This window comes from Bos indicus, chromosome 22 (assembly GCF_029378745.1).
Source record: "Bos indicus isolate NIAB-ARS_2022 breed Sahiwal x Tharparkar chromosome 22, NIAB-ARS_B.indTharparkar_mat_pri_1.0, whole genome shotgun sequence".
Classification (NCBI taxonomy): Eukaryota; Metazoa; Chordata; class Mammalia; order Artiodactyla; family Bovidae; genus Bos; species Bos indicus.
In genome coordinates this window covers 38723181-38743442 of record NC_091781.1, presented here as the reverse complement: position 1 = coordinate 38743442, position 20262 = coordinate 38723181, and the positions used below count along the sequence as shown (strand labels likewise).

At 43.7% G+C, this 20262-nt stretch overlaps 1 protein-coding gene across 21 annotated transcripts in view; it reads right to left on the bottom strand.

Moving 5' to 3' along the window:
• Positions 1-20262, bottom strand: part of CADPS (calcium dependent secretion activator) — a 471836-nt gene that overhangs the window by 55951 nt on the left and 395623 nt on the right. For 12 of the 21 annotated variants that reach the window (XM_070776392.1, XM_070776396.1, XM_070776397.1 and 9 more), the window contains 3 exons: positions 14137-14151; positions 13179-13253; positions 12210-12293 (listed from right to left, as the gene is read on the bottom strand). In XM_070776392.1, coding sequence (XP_070632493.1) covers positions 12210-12293; positions 13179-13253; positions 14137-14151 — 174 coding nt within the window. The remainder of the gene's footprint in view (positions 1-12209; positions 12294-13178; positions 13254-14136; positions 14152-20262) is intronic. The other 9 variants (XM_070776393.1, XM_070776402.1, XM_070776403.1 and 6 more) reach the window with 1 other exon arrangement.

The window sequence follows — 20262 nt, the reverse complement described above, 5'->3', positions numbered from 1 at the left end:
CTTTACTACTAGCGCCACCTGAGAAGTCCCAGGAGGTAATATTATGATGCTATTCACCTATCATCACAACAAGACTTTATAGGTAACAACTGATGGAACCATCATGGATATTTTGAGATAACCTCTGAGGACCACTGGAGAGCTTCAGAGGGACTGGGGAAGGTAGGAGACAGCCCAGGCTTCCCTGGAAAGCCTCCTTAGGCAAGAACACGAGTTGCAGGGCTGCTGGTTGATTGCACGGCTTCTGTGCATGTTCATAAATATTGATCGTGATTAAACTATTATCATAGTAATGAGGGTAATAATACCTCCTCCAGCCCATCCCACCACACTACTCTAAGTCCCCACCTTTCATCAAACAAAGAGCTGCTGGCACTGCTGGGGAGTTGGGCAAGAGGCAGGGAAATGATCTCTATTAAGCAAAAGCATTCTGTTCCATGCGCTGATTAGGCGCCGCAGCCTCATTAACGAGGAGAATTGTTCGCGTCTCCTGTTGCTCAGGGTACTGTGCTCCGAGACTGGGTCCAGGAAGTGTATGTTCTCATCTCTCTTCCCCCCTGGGGCTTCCGAACAGATGCCTGATGGAAGGAGACCTGTTTTTCTTTCCACTCTCCCTCATTTCTGTCCCAACCATTACTTCCCAGGGAGGATTTCTGCAAGGCTCAAGGGCTCCTCCAAAACCAGTCTTTCTTCTCATGCTGCTGAGACTCAACAATGGTCACAAGCTTATTATTTCCCTGGCACGAGGCTAAGCGATTTATTGGTAATTAACCCTCACACTGGGAGGGGTGATGGTTATTACTCTTTAGAGATGAGGAAATTGAGGCTCAGAGAGGTTTAGTGACTTTCTAAAGGACCCAAAGTCAGCAGTATCATGGAGCAGGTGTGTGAATGTGGGTCTGCTGGACTCCGGGGTCTGTGTCCTCTCAAGGTTACTGAGCTGCTCTTCCATGTGCCTATTTACATGACATCCTCTCACTTTAGGGGAAATGTGGAAATGCAGAATGGAAAGCTCTAATCTGTAAACTCTCCATGAAGGAATAAAGGCTTATTTTTATTTGGTTATACTGGGACTTCCCTGGTAGTCCAGGGGTGAAGAGTCTGCCTTCCAATGCAGGAGATGCAGGTTCGACCCCTGGTTGGGGAACTAAGATTACACCTGCCCCAGGACAACTAAGCCCATGCGCCGCTGCCACTGAGCCCACCTGCCCTAGTGCCTGCGCTCTGCAACAACAGGACCCACTGCAGGGAGCTCGCACACAGCAACTGCAGAGACTGCTTGCCACAACGAAGACCCAGCACAGCCAGAAAATAAAGAAACAACAATAACGAAAAAGTAGGGGGCCCTTGCCCACTTCTGGCATTTTTGGGTTTTATCTTGTAAACATCTCTCAACACCAAGAAGCCCAACTGAATGTAAGCTGGAAGAGGCCAGGAGCCACGTCTTACTCGTGTCCTTGCTTCCACATGGCCCTGGTGCTGAGCCGAGGTAGCCTGTACTGAATAGTAATGTTTCTACACGAGGGCACCACTTGTCACCCCTGCTGCCTTCCCCATCCCTGCAGCTGGCTCACCCTGAACTCAAGGGTATACACTGCTTAAAGCTACCACCAGAGATAACCTGTCTCTTATAGCCACGCTAGGTCTGCTACAGAGTGAAGCATTTTTTCTCCCCCCACCCCCTCCACCGCATCTCAGGTAAAGATCAGGGAAAACACACACATTGATAAGACAGGAGGTCTGGGTTCTATGTCAAAATGCCTTGTTCAAGTCATTTTCCTTCTCTGGGCTCAGTGTAAACAACTGCAAAATGGGGTGGTTAGAATGTATCACAACTTCCCAAACTTTTGGCATCAGTACCATCTTCATGATTTGGGCTATTGCCCATGGGTTATCTGTATGTACTATATTTACTTATTTACTTAATATCTCCTTTAAATTGGCTCACTTTTTAAATACTTAATTCTAAGAAGAAACCTGGTATCACTGCCATAAATGGAAACTAAGTATCACTCTCAAGAAGAGAAGGTAAGCATAAAAATAAATACAACATACGTATGATAAAGTGATTACTTTCTAGGTAGACAGGGTTGCCTGCTAAGGGTGCTATGTCTGAGGCTGCTCATTCTGTCTGTCTGTCTCTCTTTTTGTTGGGCATGAAGATCTGAAAATTTGGAGAAGTATGAGAGGCAAACACTCAAAGGAAACTTTCTCCTTGATAGAAGGATATGGAGGGAAATACAATTAAAAAAGAAAGAATCTTCTCACAATTTGGTGTTATTTAATACTGAGTTTTTGCCACATCTGACACCTTCTCACGTAACATATAGACTGTCCCCTACATTTGGTAAATACTCAGTGATACACTAGGAAAGGCTGTCAAAAAGGAGGAGGAGGAGGAAGAGGAAGAAAGGGAAGAAGCAGCAGCCTTGGTTGGTAGAATCTGCTAATTTCTGTAGTATAAGCACTTTTACTCTGGTCAATGTCAAGCTACCAACAAGACATCATTAAAGGTGAACATGAAAAGAACTGCCAAGAATTTGCTCTTAAGAGCAGGTAGAAACTGAGCACCTCACTGGAAACAATGGACCAGAAAATCTCAAGACCTTCTGTTGTATGGATTCTAGATTGCAACTTTCAATTAACAGAAATCAAGTCTTTTTAAAAAAAGTCTTTCCTAGTCTGCTGCTGCTGCTGCTGCTGCTGCTGCTAAGTCGCTTCAGTCATGTCCGACTCTGTGCGACCCCATAGACGGCTGCCCGCCAGGCTTCCCCGTCCCTGGAATTCTCCAGGCAAGAACACTGTAGTGGGTTGCCATTTCCTTCTCCAATCTTCCCTAGTCTACTCTAGCTCAATAATTCGCATAGAGCCATCATTTAAAACATGGTGGCTGATTAAGTAACTGACTGTAATACTCAGGACTCTGATATAACCACAGTTAACAACCACAAACATAACAGTATTAAAACAAATAATGAATGCTTGAGTGAAGTCGCTCAGTCCTGTCCAACTCTTTGTGACTCTGAATGCTTATCCCATTGCAGATATATAGCATTTTCTCATTTATTTCTAAAAATACCACATAATCTATGTATTATTATTTCTATTGTATAGGTCAGTAAATTAAGACAAGAAGTTAATTAATTTGTTCAAGATTATAATATGGTAAGGGGCAGAACTAGACAAGTAAGTATGGCTTGGTGTATGTTGAAATAAACTTGGTTCAATTTAACATATGCTTGGAGAATGGAAGATTCAACTCTGGTAAAGGAATCATTTTGATTAATAGAGAGGTATTCTAGAATGTATGTATGAATGAATGAAAAGTGTATGTAGGAATGAATGAAAAGTGTATGAATGAAAAGTTCCTGAAGAATTAAAATGAGAAATGCTAAAAGTATACTCAAGTTAATGGAAAATATCTTTGAGGAATCCAATTTCCGGATATGGAAATGTGCTGAAATGGAAGTTATAGGAACTTATAAGAGAGTTTTGGTTGATTCTGTTACAGGTAATAGTTTCGGTTGCTTAGGAGAAAAGATGCTATGCTAAGGACTGAACCAGTGAGAAAACTGCTGGTTAAAAGCATTAGGGTCATTTCAACCTTCCCAAAGGTTTTAGCTGAAGGAAGGCTGTTGCTACTTACTTGCTCAGTCAGTCAGTTCAGTCGCTCAGTCGTGTCCAACTCCTTGCAACCCCATGGACTGCAGCATGCCAGGCTTCCCTGTCCATCACCAACTCCCAGAGCCTACTCAAACTCATGTCCATCGAGTCAGTGATGCCATCAAACCATCTCATCCTCTGTTGTCCCCTTCTTCTCCCACCTTCAATCTTTCCCAGCATCAGGGTCTTTTCATTGAGTCAGTTCTTTGTATCAGGTGGCCAAAGTATTGGAGTTTCCAGCTTCAGCATCAGTCCTTCCAGTGAGTATTCGGGACTGATTTCCTTTAGGATGGCCTGGTTCGATCTCCTTGCAGTCCACAGGACTCTCAAGAGTCTTCTCCAACACCACAGTTCAAAAGCATCAATTCTTCGGTGCTCAGCTTTCTTTATAGTCCAACTCTTACATCCATACATTACCACTGGAAAAATCATAGTTTTGACTAGATGGACCTTTGTTGGCAAAGTAATGTCTCTGCTTTTTAATATGCTATCCAGGTTGGTTATAACTTTTCTTCCAAGGAGCAAGCAAGCATCTTTTAATTTCATGGCTTCAGTCACCATCTGCAGTGATTTTGGCCCCCCCCCCCCCCAAAATAAAGTCTCTCACTGTTTCCACTATTTCCCCATCTATTTGCCATGAAGCGATGGGACTGGATGCCATGATCTTAGTTTTCTGAACGTTGAGCTTTTTTTTTTTTGAATGTTGAGCTTTAAGCCAACTTTTTCACTCTTCTCTTTCACTTTCATCAAGAGGCTCTTTAGTTCTTTACTTGCTCAGTTGTACCTAATTCTTTGTAACCTCATGGACTGCAGCACACGAGGCTTCCCTGTCCATCACTATCTCCCAGGGTTTGCTCAAACTTATGTCCATTGCATTGGTGATGCCATCCAACCATCTCATCTTGTCACCCTCTTTTCCTCCTGCCCTCAAGTCTTTTCCAGCATCAGGGTCTTTTCCAATGAGTGGGCTCTTCACATCAGGTGGTCGCAGTATTAGAGCTTCAGCATCAGTCCTTCCAATGAATATTCAAGGTTGAAGGAAGGTTAAGAATGGCTATTTATGGGACCCCCCATAACATGCCAGGTATCACACAAGGCCAATGCTCACTTTGTACCTAACTGTTCCCTCGAGTCTCTGAGGTAGGTATTAGCATCACCACTTTACAGATGAAGAAAGTGAGACTCCAAAATGTTCAATGACTTTCTCACATTTCTGTAAGTCTGGGCTTCACAATCATGTCTCTTCTTCTACCCTTCTGGAGATAAGCTTCCCACTGCATGTGACTCAGAGGTCTGGTCAGAATCTCTATCTTTTAATTTCAGAACAATTATGTTCTGTTTGAAGCCATGCACAAGTTTGTTAGGCATTTCTTTCATAGCTGACCTTTCTATCACCCTGTAGTTCAGCACCTCGTGTTCTAAAGAAAATGCTGTGTCTGTGTCATGCTCATGCTGAATACTTATCTGTTTACTAAAGAATATTAAGGGAAATGGTTAACTTTGGATGCTTACTTTATTTCCTCTGAAGGGCTGCCTTGGACAGCAGGTATGTTAATTGTCATGTGTGTTTTCAAGGCATGAACTGGAATGAGGATGATGTCCTACTAGGTGATAAAATTATCTGTCATAGACCCCAAAATGGATGTCAAGCTCTGAAACACTGGGGAGCAGCTGATGAAAGAAGTCCATAGAAGACATAGCAGATCAGTATTTTACAGTTCTTGAGCATTTCAGGGCAAGCTGCTTTTGTTTGGTCCATATGAACAAAACACATTAGACAACCTAAGTCTTGCCTTCCACTAGTGGCTCGAAGCTTCAAAACGATAAGACCACAAACCCAACACTAGCTTGCAGCAGGCAGCTGGGCTCTCTATGGCCTCTCTTAACTTCTCCAACTGAATCAACTTCCATAGTGTCTCCATGCAAACCCTTAAATCCCATAACTGCAGGCTCCGGACTAGATCCTTAACTCCATCCAACGCCATGCCTGTCATTTTGCCCCTTTTGCTCTGGCCCGACCCCGAGTTACAATGAACTTCCAGTTTCCAGAATGAAATAGACCTTCGGGGCTTCCCTGGTGGCTCAGACGGTAAAGCATCTTCCAGAAATGCAGGAAACCCGGGTTCAATCCCGTGGGTTGGGAAGACACCCTGGAGAAGGAGATGGCAACCCACTGCAGTCCTCTTGCTTGGAAGATTCCATGAATGGAAGAGCCTGGTAGGCTATGTCCATGGGGTCGCAAAGAGTCAGACACAACTGAGCGACTTCACTTTCACTTTTTTCTTCTCCAAGTCTTTGTACTTTGGACATTCTTTGTTTTCTTCTTTACCAGGTGAGGTTTTACTTATCTATTAGACCTCTGCTCAAACGCCTTTCCTCTATGGTCTCCCAGATGAGGCTGGGTCTCTTTGGGCTATGGTCCAATTGCATCAGCTACTCTCTGAATAATCGCTACGCTTGTAAATTACTTGTTGAGAATGTCTCCCTCATAGGAATATACAATAAGAGATAATGTTTCTCTCATTCATTGCTAAGCTCCCAGTGCCTAGCACATAGTAGGTGCTCCATAAACATGTATTGAATGGAGCAGCATAAAACTAAAGATTGTTCAGAATGCATAAAGGAAGTGGGGAGATTCTGTATGTCTACTCCTTTGGTTTTACTGCAAAACTAATTGGCCGGTGGGTAAATTATAACATACTTTTGCTGGTAAGATGTGAGAAATACATGACTCTTTCCCTTAAGAATGATCACAGACAGTCGATGGTTCTGGGAAGAGTCACTAATTACCTTCATCTATGGGTTTGGCACCCCACTCCAGTACTCTTGCCTGGAAAATCCCATGGACAGAGGAGCCTGGTAGGCTGCAGTCCATGGGGTCGCAAAGAGTCAGACACGACTGAGCGACTTCACTTGCAGTTTTCACTTTCGTGTATTGGAGAAGGAAATGGCAACCCACTCCAGTGTTCTTGCCTGGAGAATCCCAGGGAGGGCGGAGCCTGCCTGGGCTGCCGTCTATGGGGTCGCACAGAGTCAGACACGACTGAAGCGACTTAGCAGCAGCAGCATGGGTTTCTTAGCTTCTGTGGGGAATAACATTCTGGTGATAATTAAGCAGTAGATTTAAGGCGGAGTTTTATCAGCTGTGCTAGACTCAGCTGGGCACATTACTCAACTTATCTCATCTGTTAAATGGGATAATCATCATATCTATTACATAGGGTGATTGTGAGGATTGGATGAGAAAATTCATGTCATTCACTTAGCACTGTGCCTGGCACATGTCATGTTCAAAGCATGTAAGTATTTACTACCATGGCTGGTGCTTCTGTCCAAGGCAGGCACCTCTACTCTGAAGTGTAGAAGCCAAATGACTTGAATCACATGAATCTAGCATCTGATAATTTGATGAGGTTACCCTCTGAGGAAGAACCAAGACCTCTCTGTCTACACCGCCATCACCAGCCCACACTGTAAAAAGCCATTTCTCCCTTGCTGGTGTTCTCTGAAGCCAAAGGAAAAATAGAACGCCATCAGAGGTAACACTGATAAGTCACGACCAACCTCAGCCCACGCTACAATTTGAACTGCTTCCTGATCAAACTGTTCTGTGGACAGAAGTGAATACCCTTGATCCAGTTCTGGCCTTGACCAAGCTGGCAGTCGTGCTCTCTGGCCTGCCATCAGGGGCTCTGCACTGAAGCAGTCCAAGCTGCTGCTTCATCTGCATGAACATCAGCCCTGGCCTCAGATTCTAGCAGGAAGAGAAGCATGTCCACTGCATTTCATATCTAAGCGGCAAAACAATTAAAATGTTGACAAAAGGGAAAAAGGGTGAGTGAGGGTAATTTGAGACCTAGGAGACTGGTCAGACAGTGGAGCTTGGGCCCCTCAATAGCCCTAACATGGGCTTTATTCTCCCTAACCTGAGCAGTTTCCATGCTATGCTGTGACCATCTCAAATGGATGTGGGTGATGGGGGGAAATCTTAGGTAAATTTTAGGGGGCTTCAGGGAATCTGATGTAGTCATTTTGTCCGCGGGCAGTGGGTGCCTCTTACATCCTCCCTTTTCCTTGGAGGCTCCGGAGTGTACAGGGAGACAGAAGGCTGGCCAAGCTGCAGGGCTTAACCTCCTGAAGCCTCACTTTCATCATTTGCAGGAGAGCCTTGTTGCAGCAGGATTGTTCAGAGGATTCGACAAGAAAAAATATATTTAAAGCACTTAGCCCTGTGCCAGGCACTTAGCAAGTGCTTAAAGGATAGGAGCTGAAGCTCTTGTAGCTATTTTGGACTTTCGAATTCATCTACCATAGCTATCATCAGATTACACTGAGGGGAATTCAAAGCCAAGGGGTGGTCCTGTGTCCCAGGTCACACAGTTTGCTGGTGAGGGGCAGAGCTGGTGTCCCGCCCCCAGTCTCCCCACCCTATGAAGTCTTTCTTCGCTGAATCCCTTACTCTCAGGACTCATCTGGCTTAGCTGAGTTCTCCATAAATCACACTTCTCAAGCTTCCCACCTTTGTCCCCTGCAACTGAATCTACCCTCTGCATCTCCTCAATCCTTAAACCCTCCTGATGTTCCTTTCAAAGTACCCTGTGGAAGTGTCTTCTCTGCTTTCCTGCCACGTGGCCATGGTAGCTGTTGTTCTGTCCAGAAGCATCTCCTCTCCTTTTTACCCATGTCTGGTCCCTTTAAGTCTGGTCCCTCCATCTCCTCCTCAGAGAGACTGTCCAGGACCATCACAGCTGAAGGAACACTGCCTCCCACCTTCTCTCTGTCTCCAGTTTGTGGTCTGTACAGCAGTGGCCCCAGCCCCAATAACTTTCTCTTCTTTTTCTTTGTCTCCTATCCTCAGTGTAAGCTCCCAAAGGACAGAGAACATGCCACCCTCACTCACTGCTGGGTCTCTGGCACTGACATGATTCACAACACACAGGTTTGGGGTAAACACACACTAGGTGAATGAATGCATAAGCCAACAGACAGATTCTAGAAACAGCAATTTGGTAACACCCGGACAGGACGAAGGCAAAGATTTTAACTTGTTGGGAGGACAACCGAGACACCTGTTTGGCCCCCTTCTTGGCCTCCTAAAAGAACAGCGCCAAGCTACCCACAAAGACAGGGAGTCTTCCAGGCAGGCAACCCACACAAAAGCACATCTTGCAGTCGGGGGAAATGGGCGGATGGTTGCTAATTGCGACTTCCAACTGGGCTGATCTTTGAAAAGTTCGAAAGGCGCCTGCCTCCCTAAATCCCGGGCTGCTACCGCTGCTGGGGCTGGAGCCGGAGGAGAGGAGGGGTGTGCCTGGGCGCCTCTCAGGCTGGCACGGAGAAGACACATCTCCTCCTCCCTCCTCCCCCCAGCTCCTCTCCAAGAGAGGAAGCAATGCAGATGGAGACGAGAAATAAATATTCCTGCCTGCTCTGTGCCACTGCAGACGTTTTCCAAAATGTCTGGCTTGGACCATGAAATCAAGCCCACCCAGGAAAGGAGGCGCTCAGCGGGAGAAAGAGGGGGAAAAGGGTGGCATATTTGTCGGTACTTGTCAGCTTTCTGGGGGGCAGAGCACACGGCTCAGACTTGGCAGCCCCCCCGAGGCGGGGATGCGGTGAGTGCACAGTAATGCTTAAGGAATTGAATCGGAAATGGGAGCGAGTGAAGGAAGCCCTGCCAGGCTGTCGGCAGCATCCCTAAGCCTTTGTCCACGGTCGCAAGACTCCTGGCTGGTCCCCCTGTCCTTGGTGTCAAGGCCTGGTCCACAGTACCTGCTGCCTGCACACAGGCCTCCGACCTCCACCCCGCTCTGGGATGGTTAACATCACGGTGCCGCAGGCAGTCTTCAAAGGCCCTGTGAGATTCGGGCAGGAGCCCAGGATCCACGTGTGGAGACATTCCTGCCACCTCTCTGCATAGCTCGCCTACTCCAGCGCTGGAGCACCGGCAGGGATGAGAACACAGGCTGCAAATGAGAAGTGGGTGCTTCTGGCCTTGGGGGAGCCGAGCGTGTGGGAGGAGTGTCATTAAGGAGGGGAAGTCACGGGCCCACCAACAGCCCCGCAGCGTCCCGCGGTGACAGGAGCTTCACGAGGCGGGCTGTGCGGCTGCAAATGTCTCCCAAAGGGGAGACTGAGAGGATGAGAATTCTAGCATGAACACTCTGGCACTGCTAGGCCTTCTTTGTTTCTACCCCGCTGTGAGGATCCCCCTGGCCCCACGTTCCTGTCTCCTCCGGATCACCTTTCACTAGGTCCCCTGGTAAGCGGGGAATGCTCCCCTGGCATTAGGGTGGGATCCTTAGAGGACTGAATTCTGCTCCAGGAAGAGCAGAGGGGCTTTTATGGTTTGCACTGGTTCAAATCCAGTGCAGCGAAAACAGTTGCTCAAAATGAAGACTCAAAGAAAGTGGTTATCTTTTGTGGATGTCAGGATAGCGTTTTCCAAAAATGCTGCCTTTAGTTCTCTTTTCACCATTTCCGTGACTTCACTGAGGAATGAGAGATTATCTAGTACTTCCCACTCGTGTGCCCTGAATCCTTCTTTATGAATCTTTCCCGCTCACATGCCCATCTGCCTTCTAGTGTCAGGCAATTGCCAGCTGAATCCCACTCTCTCCAGGAAGCTGTTTGGTGGTGGGGAGAAGCTGGCAGAAGACCTGAGTTCCTGTCCTCATTCTTCCTGCTGCTGTGTGACCTTAGACAGATTACTCCCTGTCTCTGGGCCTTGGTTTTTTGGTTCATCAAAGAAATGGCTTGGACAGGGTTCCTTTTGGCTGTGACACATCATGGGTGGTCCTACTGAGTGAATCAAACTGCTGTTCTCTGTCATCATCCTTTTCCCATCCCAACTTTGCCAACAGATTCCAGAGACCAAGGCCATCACACTTTAAGGACTAAGTTCAATTCTTACACATGGGAAGGTCAAAACTGCATACCAAAATAAGCTGAGCACATAGATAAAGTACATACATACAATCTAAAAATTGCTTTAAATGTTTTCTGTCTACATTTCCCTTAATTCCCAGGAAATCTAATGTATGTATTCGGGAAAGACCAAAGCAGGATATATTTGCAAAAAACTTGTAAACATGTATTAAGTTTGTAATGCATAATCACCTTCTTAGTTATCTTTAATTAATCAAGGCTGCCATTTACTGAAACCTACTATGTGTTACGACTATGCCAAGTCCTTCTCACATTATTATCATCATGACAGTTCATTACAGAAGAAATTACCTACTTTCCACTTGCCTACAACATTGGTAGCTGACATGAATTAACACAGAGAAACATAAACCGAAAACCAAAGGACACAATTGCATGCCTCCTACAAACCAAAAGCAAACTCAGGCTCAGAGAGGATGAGACACCTACTCTAGATCACACAGCGGGTTAATACAGGTAATGGGATTTGAACCCAGGTCTGCTGGATTCCACAGATGACGATGTGCTCCTCCTCTGGCCCGTGCTGGGCTCTGTCTTGGCATTCGATGCCTGTCTAGGAGATTCTTCATCTCCTAGAAGAGAGGTTTTGAAGGACCCATAAATAGCAGGTCCTAAACTAACTGCCTTTCTTACGGTGTTGTGAGAGGAAAACAGCTGGTCTACCAGCCAGCAAAAACCTTGCTGTGAGAAATGGCAAGAAAGCACGCAGCAGCGGTGCCCACCTCGCACAGAAGGAAGGGCGAACTGGTGGCCCATTTAAGCCACCATCTCCATGGATCACTTACCTACAGAGAATGAGTCCGGCTTCTCCCCATGACCTATCGTACTTCTGTGTCCATGCGGCGTGTTGGCACAGAATTAGAGCTTTTCTGAATGTGTACAGATTGGATCATGTGCAGCAGAAGTTGTAAGCTCCAGTGTCTCCAAGCCCAGGCCAGTACAGGAATGAGCAAAATGGCAAGGAAAGGGGCTACAGGGAACTGGTAAACACCTCTCTGGTCTGTAGGGACTACCGACTGAGTTCCAACAGACTGCTGCAACGCACACATGCAGACCAAAGGCTGCTGCCTGCCTGCCTTATGAAGACACCCTGGAATACTGACATCCCTGAGTTCTCTTGATTCTTAAACGTGGGCAGCTAATTCAGTAAAGAAAAGTGTACCTGATATGGTGAGGACCAAACAACATCTACTTAGGAGCTCTATCTGACTTTTAGATCTCTGCTTGGTAATCTCTAAAATTAATTCTCCTCATTTGCAGGAAAAGGAGCCCAGAAATACCTGAGCTAGCTAAGGTGAACACAAACTGGCAACCCTCTTTGGATACATACATATATTAATAGAGACATATATGTGTCTGTGTACATGCGTATACATACATACGTACATATTATACAAAATTAAATAGGAATGATTTGGATTACTTGTTGTAATGAACTGTTCTGCTTATTTTCCTGTGTTATTATTATACATTAGCAGTTGACTGCAATGAACATATATATACAAACCTTAAACCAAAATGACATAAAAAGCACCTCACCCCTAAACCCAAACCCAAACTAGAACATAAACCAAGAAAGAAAGAAGCTCTTTACTTACGGTAAATGACAAAAAAGAAGAAAACAAAGTCCCCTCATCATATCTGGACAATTTTGCAAGCACTCCTTCCAGGATTGTAACGAACTAGCAAAATAGCAAAAAGGGAAAAGAATCATTATTTCAAACTATAATTGCCCATAATAAAGAGCAACATTTCCCAACCTCCCAGAGACCAGCAATGAGCCCTTGCTCATTTTTAAGTTCTATTATTTGGTTCCTGTCTTTGGGGAAAGGAAGAGACTGCCTTTACATAGAAATATTTGACTTATTCGGCTTTCTCTTCATTATTATGTGATTGCAAATATAGAGTGTTACAGAAGTGCAAAGTGACAAAATATTATTGAGTTGCATATAGCATGCGATAATATTAAATGCACTTTTCAAAATCCAAAACTGCGCAAAGCAGTTTTTACGTTACATATTAGCACTACATTTAATCCAATCTATTTTTATTTGTATTTTATCAGTAATTTTGGGGAAACAGAAGTTTAGCACTGGCAAATATAAATGTCTTCCCATTCAGCATTACTTAGTTAAAATTCTATAATTCATGAGGATGACTGAAATAGCTTTATCTGACTTTTATGTTTTATTATGACTCTCACTGCATGTGAAACGAGGGGAAAGGGGGTTTTCATGATGGCAGAATTCCTTATTACCATTTAACTTTCGGTTTTTAAAAAGCTAACTTTGTCAGGGCTGAAAAACAAATATTTCCTGCATAACCTCCTGTAACACTGGAGGACACATGTTTATTAGGGTCACATATGCCACTTCATCAGTTCATCCTCGCCGGGCTCACAATCATCAGAAAAATCCTTCAGAGCTGCAGCTGGGTGACATACTATCTTGTTTCCTGAGAAATACAAGCACCCAGCGCAACTTTTTAACGTGTTACATTTTAATGGAAACGCAGACATAACAAAGCAATATTCACAATGAAACATTTCACCTGAAGCTGAAGGTTACCTTTGCAACCAAGAGTGTTATCATTTCTTTAACAGTTTCTTCAATTAGTTCGTCTATTTTTGAATGGTATTGATGCTAAAGAACACAGAAAGACAAACATTAGCATGTTTGGGAGGTGCTGGCACTGCATCCATCAGTAATTTTTAGACAACGCGATTTATAAATAAAATGTGGCCGGCAGACCTATTTTATTTCCATAGTCCCAGAAGCAGCTGTAAGATTCTGACTCCATGTCTTTGATGAAGAAAGATCAGAAGCTCTTAAAAAAAAAAAATGACCAGACGCGTTGTTCCTTACCCAAAGCTTTTGCTGGCTTTGATATGTGTAGCCACACCCATTTACAAATAGGATGCAGGGGTGGCTTAACAAATGGTCTGGCAGTGTGTTGATCTGGGTCTTATAAAACAAGACACCGCACTGATTTAATATAGAGGATGAAAATTATCTTTAGGAAACTGCTGGATGATATGACTTTGGGAATCACAAACTCCAAAGGGAATGTGACCAAGACTGACTGATTTTGCACAAACTGTTCTTAAGTCATCGGATCCTTTGTGTTACCGCCTGAGAGTCACCCAGTTATATCCCCAGGGATTGACTCAGTCTAAAGGCAAAGTATCTCTCCAGGAACTCTTGTGGCAGTTACTCAGTTTCTTCATTTGTGGAGAAGTAGACCCAGGTTTATAGGTTCTCCTGAGACGACTGCTAAGCTTTTTAATTTCTCGTACTACCACTGTCAATTAAAACTTAAACAGTAACGCAAAAACAAATCCCCACATAAACAAAAATCTGCTGCAAATGCCAGGGAAAAAGGAAAAGCGATTTCAACAGAAGATACTGCATGCCAGCTCCTTGACATTTATTAGATCATTTTAGTATCCATTTGAATTATTCCATATTTCCTTAATAAAAAATAACAATGCAAAACATTGCTATTTGGAAAGGAAAATGCACTTACCCACTCTTTAGCAAACTTTCAGAAGGATGATTAATTAGGAACAGAAAAGAAACAGTGTAGATAAAAATTAGGACAAAAGGACTCATGAGAAAAATAAAAATTAAACAAAGCATCCAAAAAGTTATGAAAACATACATAAACAATAAGCCATAGTAATGTGGTTTGATATTCTGATAACTGGCAATTAGGAGCAAAGGGATGTGAATTAGGTAAATTCACTTCAAGTCATAGGTGAATTCTGATTGTAATTGGAAGACTGAGATGAAGTCCCAGTGCAAAGTTGGTAAATCAAGATGTCTAAGAAAATCTGGCTCAGTTTCCTCATCTGCAAAACAAACAGGTAATACTACTACCGCCCAGGACCAATGATAAGGGAGGGAAACTAGTAGAGAATGAGGCAAACTCTGTATGAAGACATTTAGCATTATTAATATGATGATAAAACCAGGGCTAAGTCCTTTCCTGCCAGTACTGCTCTCAAGCTCAAAAATCTACTTTGAAGATCATACTGAGGGTCTAGATGTGAAACCATTTTGTCAACTATAATTGCAATTCAAATATTTGTTCAAGGTCATAAAAGAGAAGATAAAGCGAGGGAGCGATCACCATCAGTCATCTCATTTTAGTTTTTTTTAAATTTATTGAAGGATAATTGCTTTATCATTTTATTTTTCATTTTAGTTGATTAGAGGAAAATAAGAACAGGAATGGTCCATGTTGGCTCTACTGGTAGCTTCATGAAAGTGGCACAAACTGGTAAGTGGCATAAACTTCCAGGTAAATGGAAAAACTATCTGCAGGATTCTGTGTTAGAAACACAAAGAAAGATGTCAGAGCAAAAGAATTTCAGGAGTACTGACGAAGCTCCAAATTCATTTTTAGGTCTTCAGATAAGATCCAGAATCACATGCTTACTTTCCCTCCCTATGTGACTGCCTCCCTCTGCTAGATTTTCTTTAGAATTACTATAAATGATTCACCTTTATTAAATTAATTATGAGGTTTAACTCAGGAAAGCTAGCTGCAGGCAAAATAACATAATGTGAAATATTAAATAAGGGGCTTCTAACCAAGCAAAGAACATCACTGAGAACAGGAACTCTCTCTTGAAACACTTGGCTGAAATGGCAAACAAAGCCAACGGCAATCACTCTCCACACTCTAAGAAAGATTCTGGCTTGGGCTTCCTGGTGCTCCAGTGGTTAAGAATCTTCCTGCCAATGCAGGGGACCAGGGTTCGATCCCTGGTCCAGAAGGATCCCAAATGTCTGTGGAGCCTGCGAGCTGCAACTGCTCAGCCTGCACACCTAGAGCCTGTGCTGCGTAACAAGAGAAGCCACTGCAAAGAGAAGCCTGCTCATCGCAACTAGAGAGACGGTAGCCCCGCCTGCTGCAACTAGAGAAGTCCCTGCATGGCAAGGAAGACCCAGGGCAGTCAAATATAAAAAAATAAATCTTTTTTTTTTTAAGGAAGATTCAGGCTCTTGATTGGAAGATTAACAATGTTATTTTGGCTTCCGAAGTGAGAGAACCTCAAACCTTTTCATTCTCTAAGGAATCCAAGCTGAAGTTTATGGAGACATGGGAGCCTCTTCCTACCTTCAGTATTTCCATGTGGAACACAGTCCTGAGTATTCTCCAGGGAGAATCACTGTCTCTCCCTTTCTCTCTTGGTGAATATTGGGATCTCCACGCTTCTACATCTTTCTTTTTTTCCTACTTATGAAAAAAAGCATCTGCCATGATTATTCTGCTTCTGACTTCCAGAGGAAAAACTTGAGCATGTTCATTTCTGCCAGTCTATTTCCTCCTCTCCTCAGTGGGGCTAGAATTAAACCTCTTGTGAAAGTAGAAATCATATTCATCAAACAAAGTCATGAAACGATGCTCAGAAACATGATTTAGAAACCCAGAACTGCTATCTGGCAGAATCACTACTACAGTTACTGATTACTACAATGTTTACATGTGTGTATACATTCTCTCTGCTGTGCTGTGCTCGGTTGGTCGTGTCTGGCTCTTTCTGTCCTTATGGACTGTAGCCCTTCAGGCTCCTGTGTCCATGGGATTCTCCAGGCAAGAATACTGGAGTGGGCTGCCATTTCCTCCTCCAGGGGATCTTCTTGACCCAGGGATCAAACCTGCATCTTCTGTACTGACAGGCGGATTCTTTACTGCTGAACCACCAGGGAAGCTCTTATATGTAAACTGTAATCTGAATTAAATAAAACCTACTTTGGGAAAGGTTGTACAGCAGGGTAGTATCTACTCTGTTAATTACATAACAAAGGGTTACGTATTAAAGCAGCCCCCATTGCTAGTCAAGTAATTACAAAAACACATAAATTCCTTTCACCAGATTCCTCTGAGACTTATTTGACTAACTTGCTTTTCTGGAGAAATAGTGACCAAGGAATCTGCCTTCACTGTTCTCTCAGGAGACACATTGCTCCCTGCAGATGAGAAGCTCCATGAAGGCATATAAATACTCATGGGGCACCTTTTAATTACCATCCTATCTAGATAGTATTTTCTTGGTGGCTCAGATGGTAAAGAATCTGCCTGCAATGCAGGAGACCCGGGTTCAATCTCTGGGTGGGGAAGGTCCCCTGGAGAAGAGAATGGCTACTGATTCCAGTATTCTTGCCTGGAGAATCCCATGGACAGAGGAGCCTGGAGGGCGAAAGTCCATGGTGTTGCAAAGAGTTGGATATGACTGAGTGACCAACACTAGGTAATACTAGATTACCTTGTCACAAAATTTCTTGCAGTCAAAGGAACGATCCAATTCTGCCTATAACCTCAGTCAGTTCAGTTCAGTCGCTCAGTCGTGTCCAACTCTTTGTGACCCCATGGACTGCAGCACGCCAGGCTTCTCTGTTCATCACCAACTCCTGGAGCCTACTCAAACTCACGTCCATCGAGTCAGTGATGCCATCTAACCATCTCATCCTCTGTTGTCCCCTTCTCCTCCTGCCTTCAATCTTTCCCAGCATCAGGGTCTTTTCAAATGAGTCAGTTCTTCGCATCAGGTGGCCAAAGTATTGGAGTTTCAGGTCTTGCATCAGTCCTTCCAATGAATATTCAGGACTGATTTCCTTTAGATTGGACTGGCTGGATCTCCTTGCAGTCCAAGGGACTCTCAAGAGTCTTTTCCAACACCACAGTTCAAAAGCATCTATTCTTCAGTGCTCAGCTTTCTTTATAGTCCAACTCTCACATCCATACATGATCACTGGAAAAACTCATAGTTTTGACTAGATGGACCTTTGTTGGCAAAGTAATGTCTCTGCTTTTTAATATGCTGTCTAGGTTGGTCATAGCTTTTCTTCCAAGCAGCAAGCGTCTTTTAATTTCATGGCTGCAGTCACCATCTGTAGTGATTCTGGAGCCCCCCAAAATAAAGTCTCTCAATATTTCCATTGTTTCCCCATCTATTTGCCATGAAGTGGTGGGACCAGATGCCGTGATCTTAGTTTTCTGAATGTTGAGCTTTAAGCCAACTTTTCCACTCGCCTCTTTCACTTTCATCAAGAGGCTTTTTAGTTCCTCTTCACTTTCTGCCATAAGGGTGGTGTCATCTGCATATCTGAGGTTATTGATATTTTTCCTGGCAATCTTGATTCCAGTCTGTAGGGGATCCTGCCTACTTTGGCATTTTTCAGTCCTCTCTGTTGGTTTTCTTAGGTTGGTTTGACCCTAAGGGCTTCCCTGGTGGCTCAGCTGGTAAAGAACCTGCCTGCAATGTGAGAGACGTGGGTTAGATCCCTGGGTTGGGAAGATCCCCTGGAGAAGGGAACGACTACCCACTCCAGTATTCTGGCCTGAAGAATTCTATGGACTGTATAGACAGACCATGGGGTCGCAAAGAGTCAGAGACGACTGAGCCACTTTCACAAGGACCATAACAATATTTCTAAGTTCTATTCTAGGGCGCTAGGTTGTGCTGACAGCAAGGGGACCACTGACCTTCAACGGCACGGGAAGTTTGGAGAGTTTACTTTTGCTTCTGATGAGCTAAGTTGCAATGAATTCACAATCACTTTGTGAAAATTATTCCACTTGACTTCCTGTGCTGCACATTTTGCCTTGTCATGGAACAGATTGTGTGTATGTTGTCTTTCTGTTAAGACCATCTGACCTCGGAAATGAGACGAAAACACACTAGACCAAGTGAGAAACTATTTAATACACAATTTCCTCTCTATTGGGGCTTCACAAATTTTAATGAAAAAATAAATATTTAAGATGGAAAAGTATGGTTAACAAATGTTTCAACAGCTGCTTTTAAATGAGACTTTATCCCAGTGATGAAATTCAGGAAGTGATCTTAAAATTGGAAAACACTGTATCACCTGGTTGGTATCTAGTCCAAAATACCTTAAGGGAGTTGGAATCTAGGTAGAAACAGGTATAAGTAACTAGATATATAATATGAGTTTACTATCAAAATATTCACAAAATGAAAAGAGAGTGAAAGTGAAGTCTCTCAGTTGTGTCTAACTCTTTGCGAGCCCATTGACTGTAGCCTGCCAGGTTACTCCATCCATGGGATTTTCCATGCCAGAATATTGGAGTGGGTTGCCATTCCCTTCTCCAAGGGATCTTCCTGACCCAGGGATCGAACCCAGGTCTCCTGCACTGCAGGCAGATTCTTTAGTGTCTGAGCCACCAGGGAAGCCCCACAAAATGAAAGCTACATAAAAACACTGGACTTCTTTCCACCCAGTATTGTGATGTCTGCAGCCACCCTTGGCCAATCTCACTTTAACAACTGTTTTACTTTGGAGATGAATATCATCATTCTACAAAGTGAGAAAAATTGAGAGATCACTTGCATGAGACTTCCCAAGAAAGTTCTGGCCAAGGTCACAGCTACAGAGCAAGATGCGTGAAGGAAGTACATATTTACAATGACGTCTGGTTTCATTTTCACCGTTCTCAGTCATTTGGCATTCAAAGGTCACAAGAGGCCTCATTCCTCACAAGCTGGTCACTTAGGTGTCTCTGATACAGTTATATCAGGGAGAAATGGCACAGAAGATCACTCTAGCGTGGCTTGGGAAAGTGACAGGCCGAGGCCGAGGGTAAGGATCACAGACTAGAATACAGTATTGGATGGGCTCTTAATAAAGATCATTTAGTTCAGTTGTCTGTGCAGTAGTTCTGGGAAATTGTGAAACATTTATAAGTGTCAGTTATTGCTTTCATTAAAAAAAAAAAGAAAATAAAGCATGTTGACTCATTTAGGGGTAAATACATGAAGTTTGTTCTACTACATAAAATAGAATAATGTCCAGAAAGAAGCAGTCACTGCTGTTCAGCCTTGAAAATGTTACTATTTGGGAATATCCAAGACCAAATTTCTAATCTTACACACAGAACTTAGGTAGCTTTATCCCCAATTTTGACAAGCTACATACCTCTCAAATGTTGTGTGTTGCATACTCTATCTCTCATCTGACCAATGACAGCAAGATTATGAGAGTAAGTGACTTGCTCAATGTCATGTAGTTTGGTAGCTAACGTGTACAATTCATATGATTTAGTTATTAAAACCATTGGAAAGTTTATTCAAGAAAACCAAGGCTTCGAGATTAAGCCAATGTCATACTACTCTAGCACAGAACAGATTAGTGGTAAAAATAAGAGACGGTCAACTGTGACAAAACAAACCGGTTATTTCTCATCCTATATCTCCAACCAGGGTCTACAGGTTGGCCTGACAAGGCCCTGAAATTGTATAGTGAAATTTATCAAAGTATGTTTTTTTTTTCTTCTAGGAAACGGCTTCATCCACTTCATCAGATTCTCAGTAGGCTGCCTGACAACACCTCCCTCCACTCCTTCACCCTGCTCCCACTACCTTCTCAAATCCAGTTCAAAAAGAAAAGATCAGAGTGACTAGTTCTATTCGAAAAGATGGTTCAGCCATCTGACCAGGTAGGCAGGAATTCTATGATCAAGGCCATAGCTGAGTCAAACTGAAGAGGGGCTGTAAAAGTTGCCAAGGGTAAAGGAAGGCCAGTCCTAGTGACACCACCCTTTCCTGTCCTGAATGGTGCCATCCTTGTGAAACTCAGCTAAAATGGACATGCCAAGCAGCTATCAGGAGAAACAGATAAA